At 53.1% G+C, this 16,972-nt stretch overlaps 1 protein-coding gene across 1 annotated transcript; it reads left to right on the top strand.

The window, feature by feature from the left end:
• Positions 1 to 2,504: 2,504 nt before the first annotated feature.
• Positions 2,505 to 16,766, top strand: HEYL (hes related family bHLH transcription factor with YRPW motif like). The gene is made up of 5 exons (XM_016220024.2): positions 2,505 to 2,584; positions 8,776 to 8,842; positions 9,841 to 9,924; positions 11,170 to 11,251; positions 13,697 to 16,766. The coding sequence occupies exons 1-5, from the start codon at positions 2,505 to 2,507 to the stop codon at positions 14,374 to 14,376; spliced, it is 993 nt and encodes a 330-aa protein (XP_016075510.2). The 3' UTR covers positions 14,377 to 16,766.
• Positions 16,767 to 16,972: the final 206 nt, after the last annotated feature.

The following is a 16,972-nucleotide window of genomic DNA, read 5'->3' as shown; positions in this document are numbered from 1 at the left end:
CAGTGAGCAGGAGAGACAAATCTCTACCCTCAGTGAGTCTGTCTTCTGGTGGGAGGCAGGGGCAATAAACAAAGATATCAACATGTATAATATCAGTGATAGTGATAGATGCTGTCTAGTGAGATAAAGTGAAGTGGGGACGCAGAGTGACTGCGGGATTGGTGGCTATTTTAGACAGGGGTCAAGAGTCCCCACTGAGGATGTAACGTTTGAGCAAAGACCTGCATGGAGTGAGACACTCTGAGAAGATCTGGGAGAAGAGGGTTCCAATGTTGGTGTATGTCCTGCCAAAGCGAACACCAGAGGAGGATTCCCGGTAGAAGGAGCACCAAATGCAAACACACGTGAACTATTGGTGGAATGGCAGGAAGGCTCTAGTGGCTGAGTGAGCAAGGCAGGGGCAGGGGCAGGGGCCAGAGCTCAGGGTGGCCAGACATCCAGTATGCCCTGGACTCTCCCAGCATAGTGATTACTATTTTCTCCTTTCACTTTCAAAGGTGCTCCGGGTTTAGATGATAAATTACATAGTCACCCTACATACAGGCCATGGGAAGCAGTTGGCATTTTATTCTCAATGTCATGGGAAGCCTATAGATGGTTTTAAGCAAGAAGTGACATGATCTGACTGACATTTTAAAGGATTATGACCAAGTACTCAAAACACTCTTCTGGCTCCTCTAACACCCCCTCTCGCCCTCCTTCACTTCCCTGGCTGTTCCTTCCCAGTCTCCTCTCACAGCTCTTTCTCTTCTGCTCAGTGTCTAAATCTGGGAGTTTCTCTAGACTAGTGATTCTCAACCAAGGGTGATTTCTTCCCTCGGGAACATTTGGTATTATCTAGAGGATAAAAAAATATCCTCTTTTCTGAGCTCCAGAACCCCTGTCTAACTGTGCACCCCATTTTGATGACCCAGGGCATCTCACATGAACATACAACACAGCCCTTGACTTTCCCCTGCAAATCTGCTCCATTACCAGTCCTTGCAATCTCAGTCAATCACATGGGGCAGATATTGGGAGGCATGGTTAATTTCTGCCTTTCCAGGGAATGAATGGTGCATGGATTGTGCAACTTCTATGTTGCTTGAGAATTCCACTCCACTGGTATGTGCCTACAGAAGTTATCTGAGTGCTGAAGGCATTTGTAAGGAGTCTATAGATGTGTCTGGGGTGACCACCAGGGCCTCCAGAGGAAGCACAGTCTGTAGGTACTGACTGCTCATGCCAGTTGTGTATCCGTGTGTGTGTGTCTGTCTGTTTGTGTACTTGGCCAAGTGGCTGAGTCTGTGTGGAAGAGGGCATGGGAATGTTCTTTCCTACCACCATAATCAAGTGTCCCCAAGCAGGTCTTGCTGTAGGGGTGAAAGTGCAGTCATTCTCAGATGACCAACCCCATTCTCCAAATGAAGGTGTGGCTTCCTCTGGGTCCTGGTGGGTGAGTCAAAGGGAAGGACTTCTCTGACCTGCCACATCAAGCCTACCTTCCCATCTCCTCCTTCCTGCCTGTGAAGTCCCCGTCCAGGATGCTCCCATCTGCTTCCTTCTGAGACCTGGGGCTTCTCTGAGGTACTGGCCCATAAGATGGCAGGTGAATCTCTGAGAATCTTCTGGGAGTCCCCCTCCCTGGGGGCTGGAGGACCCACTGAGTGAACAGTTTGGTCTGTTAGGGGTAGGCTGGAGGGTGCCTCCATGCCCCCCTTTTGAGGCCTGCCACAGCTTCGAGAATGAGCCCTCTCCTGGTGTTCTTGGCCTCCCAGGACAGCTCCGAAGCTGGTGAACTGGAAACTGATTCCCAGAGACACCCCACAACCACCACAATCCAGTCAGGTCTTCAGGGACCTGGGCCAGAGCCGGTCCTTGCCTGGCGCTGCAGCCACATCAGCGTCTCCTTCGGGAATGACAGCCGCCGCTCACAGGCCTGACCACACCCTCACCCCACCCCGATCCCGCGCGCCCGACCGCCCACGGACACCCCCCCCACGCTTGCTTTGGACCCCTATGGGAGAACCTGCTGGGGGGCTCTTGCCCAGGATCAGGCCACAGCCACCCCCACCAACCCTCACCAAACCCGCCCCCAGAACCCAAGGCCGGAGCCGGCGCCCGACGTTTGCACAGGCTGGGGCCTCGCGGAGCGGCGCCTCCGCAGCCTGGCAGCGCTCGGGGCAAACTAGGGACAGAGGGGACCCCCGGCTTTCCCGGGAGGCCTCCAAGGGCACCTGCCAAAGGCCACCCAGCGCGCGGCGGTCGAGGCGGCGGAGAGGAGCCGGACCTCCCAGCCGTCCGTGGGGGCGGTGACCGCCCGGGGCCTTCCCACGGCTCCGCCGGCGCGTCACCGCGGGGGCGCGGGGGCGCCGGGCCGCCAGGGGCTGCGGCGCAGGAAAGGGCCCTGGGAAAGGGCGGCGGCGGCGGCCCCGGGGCGGGGCCGGGCGGGGCGGGGCGGGGCGGGGCCGACTCCGCTCTAGGAGCCCTCGCCGCGCCGCCGGACCCGGCAGCCTGCACTCGCCATGAAGCGGCCCAGGGAGCCGAGCGGCTCCGACGGCGAGTCCGACGGACCCATCGACGTGGGCCGCGAGGGCGAGCTTAGGTAAGGCCGGGTGCGGACTGAGCGCGCCGACGGGCTCCGCGCACGCCCAGACTGGTCCTCGGTGCCACCTCGGGAGACGCAGGTGTGGGCAATGGCCCGCAGGTGTGTGTTGGGGGCGGGCGAGGGGCGTTGCACGCCGAGGGCCTGGGGTCCTGTGTGCCCTCGCCGTTTCGGGCTCGGGGTGCTGGGAGGGAGGCAGCGTTCAGCTCGCCCCTCCGACGTCCAGCTGGTGACCTTTCTGTCGAAGCGCGCAGGTGAGGCTACTGGCGAGGAGTTTTTCCTGAAGCTCGTAGGGAAAACCCTCATAGACTATAGGCACGACCTCCCCTGTGCAGAGTCCGCTGACATGCAGAACAGCCATCCTTTCCCTATTTTACCCTACCTTGGGCGAGCTTTTCAGATAGTGCACAGTAAGCTTCTAGGGGAAGAAAGACTTCTGTCCCTTGAGCAAATTGGACTTTGAATAAGGTTTTGATATTGAAGAAAATAATAGCTCACTTGCCCATGGTCAGTGCACGGGCCTAGATTCCAATTCCAGTGCCCTTCTACTACACCCTGCTGCTAATGTCTTTCCGCTCTTGGTAAATATTCTGACCTGCTTCAAACCTGTAGAAAAAACTGCATTCGGATAGTTCTGCTGCTTCCCAGTTCTGTGAACAACCTAGGCTTCAGTTTCCTCATCTGTAAAATGGGTATAAATAATAGACCCAACCTCATGGGAATATTAGGAAAATCAAACAAGATAATAAGGGCTTAGCACAGGGCCTATCTCATAGCGAATGCTTAGGTTCAGGCACCCAGAACCTTGAAAGAGCAACAGGGGCTGACAGGGAGTCTGCAGGCCTGGATCCCGGCTCCAAATTTGCCACCATCTCATTATGTGATCTTGGGCCATTGCTTTCCCTTTGCGAGCCTGTTTTCCTCAGCAGGAAAATGGAGAGGACAGAAAGGGCTCTCTGATCTGTCCTGGTTTATCCAAATCTGACACTACAGAATAGAATTGGCAGGGGGACTCAGTTTATTCTTAGGGATGTTTTTGAGGGCATTTCAATGATCTCCAGTTTCTGAGATCAGGGGATCCTGTCTCAATCACACATCCTAGTAAAATGCCACCAGCTTTCAATTATCTATAGCTTATAATTGGAGGTAAGGCAATAGATATTGCCCTTGCATCCTGTACATTAGGCTTTAGGGTATATAATATAATTTTCCATGCAGCTTGGTAGCCTTTTAAAGTTGTTTAGCAAAACCTCGCTCTTTAGAGAAGTAACTCTGAGTCTGTGCCTGCTAGGAGCAGGGGAAAGGCCCAGCACCACATGGTGGTGATGGAGGGGGGTGAGTGTCTCAAATTCAAGTTCATTGGGTCTTCATGAATCGGAGGCACGAAATTGATACCAGAGAGCTAGGCTGATCAGAGCTGGCTTCTGTCTTTCAAGAATTCTCAGTCTGGCCAGTGGCCTGCCAGGTCACCCAAAGACCATGAATAGAATGGAAGATGGATGGAGAGAGAGACTGTAGGCTGTGAAGGTACCCAAACAGGTAGAGGTCACTTTTTAAAAGAAAAAAAAAAAAAAATATATATATATATATATATATATATATATATATATATATATATATATATATATATATATCTTTATTGATTTCAGAGAGAGGAAGGGAGAGGGAGAGAGAGAGATAGAAGCATCAATGATGAGAGAGTTGTCATTGATCGGCTGCCTCCTGCGCACCCCCAATTGGGGATGGAGCCCATAACCCGGGCATGTGCCCTGACCGGGAATCGAACCATGATCTCCTGGATCCTAGGTCAATGCTCAACTGCTGAGCCATGCCCAGCCGGGCAGAGGTCACTTAAAACCAAAGGCGGCAGGGAGGGCTTCTTGAAGGTGGTGGCATTTGGGCTGTGGCCTAAAGAATCAGTGGGCAGTTTTTTTCCTATGCAGCATTTTGTCCTTTCAGCCAGAGCCCATTTTGAGAGTCTGTCTCAGTCCTTAGAGGAGCAGACCCCATCAGAGGAGAGAAAGCAGTTGGACATCTGGAAGAGCTGACTTATAGACCCCTCTTTGTAGCACTCACCAGAGGGCCCTCCCCCCAGCAGACATCAATGCTTCAATTCAGGGATCTCTGAACGATGCCTGCTGTGGCCCAGACCCTGGGCTGGGCGTGGGGAGCCCAGATGTATCCTGCTCAGTCTACCCTCAGGGAAATCTCAGAGAAGAAGAGCTTCATGTACAAAGACAGCCAGATAAACAGTGGCAAGGGCCAAAGGACTGGGGCAGCCAGCCTCCCTGGGGGTCAGAAGCAGGACACAAACCCCCCACATTCAGAGATGTGAGAGTAAAGAGCAGAGTGTGTTCTATGTCACTGTGGGCATCTGTCTGGTGGTGGTATCCTGTCTCATGTGTGGGAATCACCACAGAGCTCCTATCTGAACCCAGCCCCCTGACACATGCTGGGACCAAAATGAGAACATAGCCTCTCCCTTCCCCTTCTGCAAACATTTAATGAGTACCTGCCACATGTCAGGCAGTGGGTCAGGGTCTGTGGATTGTTCCTACATGATTTAAGGCACAGGATAGCCTTTGAAGTCAGATGGACCTGAGTTTGACTCTCACCACCAGTCATTTGGGGATTTTCAAACCTCAGTTTTCTCCCTTACAAAATGGGGATGCTAATACCTACCTCACAGGGTGAGGCTTTGATGAAGTAATGAATCCAAAGCATGTCTCCCTGCTTTGGCGCAAGGTAACCTCCAATTAATGCTGCTCTCTAAGGTGTTGCCATTCATTTGGACAGTGCATGTTCATAATGCCACATAGTCTCATGAAAAGACTGGAAATCTGAAGACTGGACTTATTGGACATGATTCTTAACTCTCTGTGGTTCTGTCACTCCATCTATCAAATGATTATTTTTCCTAAATATGAAATTGCCCCAATAATACTTAACTCCTAGGTCTATTGTGCAATAAATGAGACAAGTAAATGTGGACATGCTGTCTAGAACAAAAAGTACTGGCTATGAAATTTACAAGTTGTGACAATGACTATATGGGGCGCACTGGGAAGAGCACTGGATTAAAAACCAGTAGACTTGGAATTTCCTCTAATTTGCTGTGTGGCCTGGAGCGGATCCCTACCCCTCTCTGAGTTTCCTCATTTTACCAGTGGGCTCAGTGCTGTCCGAAATCCCTTCATTGAAGACATTGTTATTCTGCCTTTGATGCAAAAAGAGTGGGATTATCTACAAGGGCTCCACAGGGTAGTTCCCAAGGGTAAACTGAGGGTGAGCACTGAGGGTGATGAGGACTGGCAGCCAGACCACCTAGAAAACTGCCCCCACCCCAAGAGACCACCCAGAGTTCTGGCTAGGGACCACTTGAGGTCCATGAAGCAGATCTTGGTGGTCAACATGTCTTCTCTGGGTCTGTGAAAATCTGCCTTATTTTCAGACTGTCAGCCAAGAAGCTCTCACACCTCCTCGCTGTCAGTGTCAGGGCCAGATCACAGCCTGGAAGTGAGCTAGGCTGAGCTCTTGGGAGTTTTAAGGATAAGGGGACCGGAGAGCTATTCAGACATACAGGAAATGGGAATTAAGAAGGAAAACAATGCTGAATTTGGAGCCAGAAGACATGGATTCCCATGCTGGCTTTGCTCCTTAGCAGCTGCGTAGGCTGGGCAAGCTGCCTTAGCTCCTGAGCCTCAGCATCCTCCTCTGTAAAATGGGGCTTTTGCTAGGCTCACAGGAGGGAAATGTACATAGTGATGCCAGGAAAACGGTGAAGTAAGGTTTGCCTGTTAGATATGGGAGTGGGATAATACTGCAGGGAACAAGGGACCAGGAGACTGGAGAAAGGGATGGCAGAGCCACCTGCCCTGGAAGGGGTGCGTCAGCTCCAACAGATGGTCCCTGAGGAGGGATCAGGCTCAGAGGCAGTGACGTTCACAGAGCTAACCCAATACCCCTAGAGATGCCTTATCCAGCCTGGGGGGACAAAGGCTGTGTTTCTTAGCATACCTTGGCTCTTGGGGCTTGTCCCCAGTGAAGCTCTGTAAACAAGCTGCCCTACAGATCTCAGGATCTGGCCATCTGTTCCCTGAACCTGGCTTGCTGGGCCATCCCTCCCAGGAGCTTTCACTGGTCTCTTACCAGCCCTTCTTGTCCAGATGTTTGGATAGAGCTATCCTTTTCCAGATGTGGCTGTACAAAACCAGGGTGTAGCAGCAGGATCTGACAAATGTTGATCTGGTCTCTCCTGCAACCTTCTGTCTTTGAGCAGATGAGGAAAATTGTCCAGCCTCTGACACCAAGGGAGTAATCATGGGGGCTGGGGCCTTCCTGGTGAGCCACATATAACCCCCTTCCACAAAGGCCTAGGACAGCAGTGCTAAACATGAGGGAGCTCAGCCATGAGCTCTGCCAAGTTCCAAGCACTTGCTGGGTACGGAGGCTACAATAGTGAATGAGACAGACATGGGTCATGACCTCGTGGAGCTTATGGACTTGTTGGAGAGACAGACGTTAAGCAACAATCATGTAAATATAAAACAACAAAGGGGCATAACTGCTGTGAATGCAGGATGCTGGGAGAGTGTAGAGTAGGGGATACCTACCTAGTAGGAGGGGGGAATGTCAGAAAAGGTTTCCCCAGGAAGGTGACATTTGAGTTGAGACCTGAGGGTGGTATAAATTATCAGGCAACAGGGCTGGAGCTTGGGGGTGGGGAGATAGGGTGGACCAGGCTAGGGGAACAGAATGTGCAACCGCAGGAAGGAGTTAGTACATTCACAGGCTGGAACACATAGAGCAAAAGAGAGTTGAATCTAGGAGGCGACAGGGTCCGACTGGGCCACCTGAAAGATGGTGGCCTTGATTCTAAAAGCTCTGGGAAATACCTGAAGAGTTTTTAAAGGGAGTGACAAGATCAGATTTGCAAAAGGATCATTCTGCCTGCCTGTAGGGGGTAACAGGTGGGGTGCAAAGGGACCCAACAATAGATTCTTGCAATTGTTAGATGAAAGATGATAGTGGAGATGAGGAGGACAGATGTGAAATGTATTTTAGGTTTTGAGGAGGTGCGGTGAGGACCGAGGAGGCATCAATGATGGTGGCCAGGTGTCCCCTTTGCAGAACTGAAAGACAGGGTGGCTTTGCTGAGATGGGAACCCAGGGGGAAGAGAAGTGTTAGGTGGACCAGATAAGCTCACGGGCTCCCGTTCAGATGGGTGGCACTTTGCATTTGAAATGGCAGGGGAGTCACCTTGCCTAAGGTTATTTGTTGACCGGTGTCTCTGCAAGGAAGCTGAGCATCTGGAGGGTGGGGCCTGGCTGACCCAGCCAGTCCACCTCTGGGCCTGAACAGGACCTCTGGGGTGTTGGCCAGATGAATGGTTCTCAGTGCAACCCAGCGAACCCCCTCCATTCCAAGAGGGCCCCTGGAACAGGAAACCATTAAGAGGTGGAGCAGATGGGCTGGGGGGGATTTCGGTCAGTTTGGGCAGGAAAAGCCCCGAGCCTCTTCCCAGTGATGGAAACTCCTGGGGTGCGAGCAAACACCTCTCCTTCAGCCGAGCTGAAGCGCAGCAGGTCTGGGGCCTTCTGGGGAGGCCCGAGCGGCATCCCGAGAGCCCAGAGGGGCGTGTGACCCAGATGCCGCTCCCGCGGCCCCCAGTCGCGCTGCGTGGGAGGCGGCGGCAGCTGCAGCCGGGGCGGAGGGCGGCAGCCGGCGCGCCCGGCCCGTGGGAAGCAGCGGCATCTGCTCTTTCCACGCTCGTTCCCAGCGGCTCCCTCTGAAACCCAACCCGCCGCTGCCCCGCCGCTGGCCCGTGCCCTCGCCCGCCCCGCCCCGGATCCGGTTGCAGGAGCCGGAGTGGCCGCCGCGGGCACCCATGCCCGCCCTCCGCCGGGCGCAAAGGGAGCCGAGCGCGCGCAGGGGCGGAGGCGAGAGCCAAGCCCCCCCACCCCCCAGCGGCCCGGGCGGTTAACTCGGGGCAGGGAAGGACTTGACCCGGGGAGAAACGCGCCCCGGGAGAAGGGGAGAGAATGCTTCCCCTCCCACGCCCGCCCCGTGCTTCCTCCCGGCTGGGGGGACCGCAGCCGCCCAGCAGGGGGCTGTGCTCGCCAATGAAGTCACCCCGGGCCGGGAGACGGGCCTCCAGCTCTGAAACATTTGCCTTTCTGTTCCCCTCCAGCCAGATGGCCAGGCCGCTGTCCACCCCCAGCCCTTCGCAGATGCAAGCCAGGAAGAAACGCAGAGGGGTGAGTGTCTCAGCAGAGCTGCCCAGCAGAGGTTCACCCTAGGGCCCCAGAGGCCTAGCCTCCAGAAACCTGGTCAGAAACATCACCCCAACCTAGCCTCCCTGGATTCAAATCCTGCCTCTGCAGGTAGCTAGCTGGGTGACTTTGGGCAGGACACTTAACCTCTCTGTGCCTCGTTTCCTCAACTGTGTAGCTGAAATAACAACAGCACCTACCTTAAAGTGTTGTTTGGAAGTTTAAAGGAATTAATGTAACACACTTCCAACAATACCTGACACAATGGGCCATTATTATTTATCCCAGCCTTCCTCTTCTCTCTGAGCCCAGAATTTTCATTTTTTCCTCTGTGTGCTGAGAGGTGAGTGAGGGGGACAGAAGAAGCCAACACCTCTGCTTGCTGTTGGTCATCTTATCCCAGCCCTACTTTCCCCCCAAGATGCAGCTGTGCTTCTGCACTGGGCTCTGGCAGAGGCAAGACCAGCCCTAACCAGAAAACCTCGGGCAAACCACTTCCGTCCAGGTCTCGTGTTCTTTATTGGTAAAATGGGGTCATCATTTCTGCCCTGCTATCAGTATTGCGCTACCAATGTTATGAGACGAGAGTGAGATAGTGTGAATGAAAGGCCTTCACAGCTGGAGAGGGCAGTGCCTCAGACTCCTCAGACCGCCTGGCCTAGCAGGGGTCTCCAGGGCTGCCCTCGGTGCTTTGGCTGGTGTCCCTGTCCTGATTGGTTGGTGCTGTACCCGTGGTTAATGGTTTAGAATATCCTCCTTCAGATCAAGACAAGAGATCTGAGTTCTCCCAACTTTGCACTTCCTTGCTGTGTGACCTTAAACAAGTCACTGCTCCTCTCTGAGCCTCAGTTCCCCGCTCTATAAAGAATAGATTTCTCTCCCTCACAAAAATATTGTGAAGGAAAATATGAGTCAATGCCCATCAAGGCATGTTGAACTGACTGTGAAGTGCCTGTGTGTAAATTCTTGTCATTGTTTTTTAGATCATAGAGAAACGGCGCCGAGACCGCATCAACAGCAGCCTTTCTGAATTGCGGCGCTTGGTCCCCACTGCCTTTGAGAAGCAGGTATGTGACATTGCCAGTTGTGTTAGAGGAAATCTGTGTGAGTGGCAGAGAGAGTTCATGGATCGTGGCATCTCTTACTGGTTGGTAGCAGCTGCCTGCAGTCCTGTGATGTCATTTACTGATATCTGTCACTGGCTGGGGATAAGGGGAATGGAAATTTATACTTACTGAGATATCTCAGGTGTTGTGGCTTTATGCCCATCATCCCATTGAACTGAATCCTCAAAATGATCCTAAAGAGTAGGGATTATTATGCCCATTGCACAGGTAAGGAAATAAGCACAGAGAGGTGAAGTAACTTACACTAGGTCACACAGCTAGTAAATAGCAGAGCAGAACTGGAACACAGAACTCTGATTCTAAGGCACCCTAACTGTCTACACTACTGACATTTCCAAAGCTATTTGAAAATGAAACAGGCTGCTCAGGGAGTGAGCAATCTGACACTGACCATGTCAGGGTGGAAGGACCACAGTGGGAAGTCAGACAGTTGCATCAATCAGACAGCCTTAAAGACTCTCACCGGTGCTCCAAGGCACAGTCATAGGTCATGTGTTTTCCCCTCTGCTGGTGAGAACTAGTCAGTTGTCCCACAGACATTCACTAAAATCAGGAACTGGATGCTACCTGCCCTCAAGGGACTCACATGAAGAATCTGACCCTCAGGTTTCACCTGGGAGGCCAGGTGATGCTGGAGGCTTAGAAAACATTTCCCAAGAGAGAGAACAGAGGAAGAGCAAGTACTCTTGGGGGTAAGGTGACGAGCTAGATCTTGGGTGTGGTGAGGAGGAACCTGGGTCCCCGGAGCTGATCTAGGAGGTGGATGGGAATGCGGGAGTGGCATTCTGGGGTATGAAGCCACAGAGGCAGATGAGATCCTCAGCGAAGAGTCTGTAGAGTGAGAAAAGTGAGCCAAGACCCACTGGGGACAGCACCGTTTTAAGGGACAGGCAGAACAAGTGGCAAGGTGAAAGGAGAACCAAGAAAAAGTGGTGGCAGAAGTCAAGGGAGCAGAGGTTTCAGGAAGGATGGTCAGCAGTGCAGTGGACAAGTGGGCTAACATGAACTGAAGAGAATCCATTAGGCTTGAAGACCTCTCCCGAAGCAGAGACCTAACTGCAGGCAGTGATGGAGTGGGAGGAAGGTGAGAAAACTGATGCAGTGAACACTGATGACACTGTGCAGGGGAGGTGAGCGACAGAGGTCAGCTGGAGGCCTTCACTTTTCTGTCTCCTGTACACACAGGGCTCCTCCAAGTTGGAGAAAGCTGAGGTCCTGCAGATGACGGTAGATCACTTGAAAATGCTCCATGCCACTGGTGGGACAGGTACTGATGCTCTACTCTTCTGGGAGTCATTTATGCAGCCAATATTTTGGGGCTGGGCCCTGGGGATACACCAATGAGCGAAGTAGACATCCCTGCCCTCATGGAGCTCACAGTCCATAGAGAAGCTGAAGCAGATCCAGGTAGAACATCTGCAAAGCTTGGCTCTCTTCTTTTTTAGGCACCTCCCTCTCCACTCTCAGTGTCTCCATTTGTCCCAACTCTTTCCTCAACTCTACTCCTTCTCCAATAGACTGTTCCTACTGACCCCCCTCCGCCCCAGGGCCTCATCAAGCATTAGCCTGAATGAGCTCCTTCTCACCGGGATCCCAGTGGGAGCAGCACGCTGGAGATCTTTAGCCACAGATGGTTCACTAGTGTGCCTACCACTCGTCTAGCCTTCTGGGCTGTTGTGTTCTTGGCAGTGCTGGGGACCTATGTCATGCTCACAGCTGAAGATCAGTCACGGGAAGATCAGTCATTGTAGTAGAATGCAAATGTGACTCCTCCTGTTATTTGAACTAGTCTATTACAATACAGTCACGGAACTGTGGCTTTCAAAAGACTTCCAGACAAATAGAAATTTTGTCCACATGGAGCCTCTCTGTGTATTTTTGGTGGTTTCTCAATTGGGAAAACTTGAAGGCTCCTCAGACCTTGGCCACAAAGACTTAAGTCCTAAAACCTTAACTTACTCTCTCTGGAGGGGACAGTTGCATTTTAAGTGGCCCAACCTGGTGTCCCTCAGTACGTGGCATTGTCATCTGGTGGCATGCAGAGTCGAGGGCCACACCCCAGACAGTCTGAGGCAGTAGGTCTGGACTGGAGTTTCGGGATTTGCAAGATTAGGAAGCACGCCCGAGGCCCCTGATGCAGGTGGTCACTCTGAGAACTTTTGCCAAAGGAATGCATGGCCAACAGTGGAAACTTGTGTCACTAATCAGCCAGTGGGGGAGAGAGTTCAAACTGCATATGTGGTTATCCAATTAAAAGAAGAACAGTGACTAATATTTAGGCAGCATTTTATAGTTTCAAAATGCTTTCACTAATGTTATCTCACCTGGTTCTCAAAAAAACCTCATGGGTGGGGTCGCTGTCACCCTCATCTTCTGGCTAAGGGCAAGTGGGAAGACAGAGAATTGTGGTTGGGAGCATTGGCTTTGGATCTGAATCCTGGTTCTACTACTTACTAGCTTTATGTCCTTGGACAAATGATTTAACTTCTCTATTCCTCAGTTTCCTCATCTCTAAAATGAGAATAATAAAAGGGGTTTTATGAAAATTAACTTAGATAATGCAAATTAAATACTAAGTAAGAACTCAGCAAATGCTAGTTAAAAAGAACAGTGAATACAGACGGTGAAGCCAGGGACTGGATATTTACTGCCATAGTCATGAGGCCAGTACTCACCGGGGCTGTTCTGTGTCTGCCCAGAAGGTGGTATGGAGAGAAGGGCAGCCATGGAGAGGAATGGGTAGTCTACCTGGTCATTCCTCACCAAAATCAGCCAAAAAGAGGGTCCCCAGCCTGATGGCAGCAGCTGAGGACCAGAGTGGGGTTCTGCCTTCCAGATGGCCCTGTGAGCTGGTTCACAAACTGGAATTCCTCTAGCGGCCAAGCCAGTAATATAAATGGTAGCTTATTTTTAATTTACTGAGCATTTCTGTGCACCATTTCATTTCACATGCACAATTCTATGCAGTAGGTACTGTTACATACCCATTTTACAGTTAAGGAAATTGAGACATAGGGAGATTAAGAAACTAGTCCGCGGTCAGGCAGCTTGTGAAGTGGCCTTCAGAGACCTCGGGCTTCACTGCCACACTGTACTCCCTTTTCCAAGGAGTCTCCCAGCATCTACCCACATCAGCAGGCAGGACTGTCCTCCACCTCCACGTGTACAGCTCTTTCACAGCTGGCAAGTGTCTACTTAAGTTATCTTGGTCGCAGTTTCTTCTTTGCATTAGTCATAAATTGTGCTGAAAACAGTACTTTAGCCCTGGCCGTTGGTTGGAGTGTTGTCCCGTGCACCAAAAGGTCACGGGTTCAATTTCAGGTCAGGGCACATGCCCAGGTTGTGGGTGTGATCCCCAGTTGGGGTGCATGTGGGAGGCAGCCCATCGATGTCTCCTCTCTCTCTCTGCCCCCCATTCCCTTCCTCTAAAAATCAATTTAAAAACACACTAAAAAAACCCAACCACAATACTTTACATTTTATAATGCTTCAAAGTTTAGTGAACTCATTTGGTCCTTAGAACCCAGCCCCGCTACCCCAGTAGGGATGATGATTCCCACTTTACAGATGGAGAGATGGGGCTCAGAGAGGTGAGGTGCCCAGGGTCACACAGGGAGTGAGTGGGGGAGGCAGGTCCAGACCTCAGGCAGTCTGCCCCCAGGCTTGTTGTGTGTGCCTGCTGGGCATGCCCTCATCACACCTCACTTTGCAGGATTCTTTGATGCCCGAACCTTGGCAGTTGACTTTCGGAGCATTGGTTTCCGGGAGTGCCTCACTGAGGTCATCAGGTACCTGGGGGTCCTGGAAGGCCCCAGCAGCCGTGCGGACCCTGTCCGGATTCGCCTTCTCTCCCACCTCAACAGCTACGCAGCCGAGATGGAGCCTTCACCCACACCTGCCAGCCCCCTGGCCTTCCCTGCCTGGCCCTGGTCCTTCTTCCACAGCTGTCCAGGGCTGTCCGCCCCAAGCAGCCAGCTCGCCATCCTAGGAAGAGTGCCCGGCCCTGTCTTCCCCAGCGCCTCCTCCCTTGCTTACCCGGTCCCAGCCCTCCGAACCGCTCCCATGCGCAGAGCTGCTGGTACCATCCTCCCAGCCCGGAGGAATTTGCTGCCCAGTCGAGGGGCATCTTCTACCAGGAGGGTCCGCCCTCTGGAGAGGCCAGCTGTGCCCCTGCCCACAGCCCCCAGCAGCAAGGCTGCCAGGAGCAGCCATGTGGCACCCCTCCTTCGGTCTTCTTCCCCCCCTAGTGTTGGGAGGTCCCCTGCTTATGCCACTGTTCCGGCCCCCAGGCCCTCTTCCCCTGGGCCTTCTGGGCGGCCCACTGCAGCTGCAGCTGCGGCTGCTCTCTGCCACTCCTGGGTCTCCGAAATCACGGACGTCGGGGCTCTCTGAGCTGTCCTCCCCCCAGGAGTAAGGAGGATTCTTTTTCCAGGAGCTCACACAACTGCATCTTTACCCATCAGAGGCCCCCCCTCCTCTGGCCCATCTCCCCTCCTCACTGCTCTTCCCAGCTTTCCCACCAGCTCTCCTGGAGCTGTTCTGATCTCAGAGGCTTGGCCTCCTTACCTGGACAGATGAGTCCCAGAAGAGCCCAGAGAGCTGTGCCCCGACCCCTCTCCTGCCCTGGTATACATGTGCAGCAGGCATGAATCTCAGCTTTGGGAACAAAGCTTTGATCTGAAAAGCACAGTGGTCTGAAGCTGACTGCTTCCCAAGAGAGATCGGACCCCAACCAGGAGCAACGACTGGCTGCAGCCTTCTCAGGCCCAGGGGGCCGGAACACAGCCTCTGCCTTGCTTCTGAGACAGTAAATGGGCCACAAAGGTTTCCTGGGAACCCTGCCTGTCCCGGCCCACCAGTCTTCAGCCCACCCGTCTTCGGCACACCCCATCAGAGCAAACCACAGGACAGTCCCACTGTCCACCCCAGACAAGGCCTGGGGGTTGGGGGCCCAGTGGGGCCTGCTCCTGACCTCTTCGCACCTGCAGACACCCACTCAGCTGGGAGGTTTCCTGGCAGCAGTGTGGCTCCACACGGGGTGTCCTTACCACCAGGCCTGGGACCGTGCTCTCAGATAGGAGCCAGGACTGAGCAGAGAATGACCTCTCTGCCTCTTGCACTGTCTCCCTCCTCCAGGCGTGTGGTCCCCACTGGGTGCACTGTGTGGATAGCCAAGTTCCCACGTGACAGCGCCCAGAGAGGAACCCTCTTGGGATCCAGAACCAGACGTTCGCGCTGCCTGGTTTGCATCCGGCTCACAGAGCCCAGACTGCTAGCACCGCCAAGGGCTGTCAGGCTGGACAAAAATAACTGCGAGGAGGGGCGAGGGGAAGGACAGTCAGAGGTGGTCTGGCCCTGCAAGGTCACACAGTGGGTCGAGGGCCTGAGATCCTAGTCACCCAGGATTCCACCCAGCTGGCTCTCTTTAGAGGCCATTTCCTCACACGTTTCTTCTCACAGAGGGAACAAATGGCCTAGCCACCATTTCCCATGCGAGAGCAGAGGCTGGACAAGATTGGAGCAGACCTGGTACTGACGTTCGGTGGGACCAGTGTTGCCAGACCTGTTGTTAAAATGTAGAAACACATCTGTGCTGGATGGCAAATCCCTGCTTCCCCTGAGTGGCACTGAGTGTCCCCCGCCACATGGCTTTGCCTCCAGGACCCCTGTGCTGGTTAAGGGCTAGCAGACCCAAGGTCATGGAGCCCTCCAGTCGGCAATTGGTTTGTCGGTGCTTATTTCACGCTGGTTATTAAATACTTTAACTGTCACCCACGGGAAAGTTCTCCCACCCCTACCCTTTGATGGAACTACCCTGCCCAGAGGCTAAATCTAGGAGACTCCCTGGGCTCAAAAGTAGAGTTTGTAAAAACCCTGGGGAAAAGGGCCCTTTCAGAGAAGTGGGTCGGAGGGCAGAGATCATTTAAATGACCCAGAAAGCTCTTTGAAAAGGCAAATTCCTCAAGGAGGCCTAAAGAGCTCCAGTAATTCTTTCACTCCTCAGCTTAGTTCCATCAGATTGCTGTCCTCCTGCCCCTACCCGAGATGTGCAGCCTTGAGGACAGAGGGGTCATTTCGAGGAGTGGGTCACTGGCCTGGAGTGCTCCTGAGGGAGACAGAGGAGGGCAGGGCTGTCAGCAGACTCCTGGGAATTGGGACGGGGGAAGGGGGAGGTGGCAGAAGGGTAAGACCAACTCTACCTTTCTCACAAAAGGCAGGAAGAACTCCTCTTCTTCCTCCCAGCCCACAATCCCCTCCCCACTTCCCTGGCTATCCCAGGTGGTGGCTCACTGCTCCCAGGACACCAGGTCAGTCCTGTAGTTTGGCAACGTCCTAGCCCCAGCCTTTACTCATAGTGGGACTGCGGGAATCCCATTCCCATGTCTCCAGCACCCAACCCCAAAAGAATCTGTTGACACCATTGAATGAGATGTAAATGGCCCAGAACTTTCGGAGGTTGTGGGGGAGAGGTGACTGGCTGGCTGTAACTGTCTCTGTGGTTGAGGATCTGAATCTTTTGTTCATATTCCCAAGTCTTTATGGTGCCCCTGACTCCCACCCCATTGCTGGGGTTGTTGTTGCAGACATCCAATAAAGTTTTTTAAAGTTCTTCTGGAATTCTGGAAACTTCTGAATGATGCTACTTTTTATGTATCTCTGGAGTCCATCCACGTCTCTCGGAGACAGCCATCCCCCTGGACTGACCACATCACCCACCTCCCAGAGCCCGGCCCTGCATAGGTCGCCTCACTCCCCTCCTGCTTTATCAATCAGTTCTAGCGGCGACCAGAGAGAGCTTTAAACATATTGCCTCTGTTTGAAATGATATATTGACTCTGGTTTAAAACCCTTGCTCTATTACCCTATTATTCCAAAGATAAGATCCAAGCTTTTCTTCTTCTGGCTCAACCTCACTTCCAGCCTCATTTCTCGCCAATCCCAACCTTGTTCCCTGTGCTTCTGCTATCCTGGCCCACCTTCGTTTCCT

The sequence above is a fragment of the Miniopterus natalensis genome, chromosome 9 (assembly GCF_054644295.1).
Source record: "Miniopterus natalensis isolate mMinNat1 chromosome 9, mMinNat1.hap1, whole genome shotgun sequence".
Lineage (NCBI taxonomy): Eukaryota > Metazoa > Chordata > Mammalia > Chiroptera > Miniopteridae > Miniopterus > Miniopterus natalensis.
Note: the sequence above shows the minus strand (reverse complement) of the source record. Positions and strands in the feature narration are given on the sequence as shown.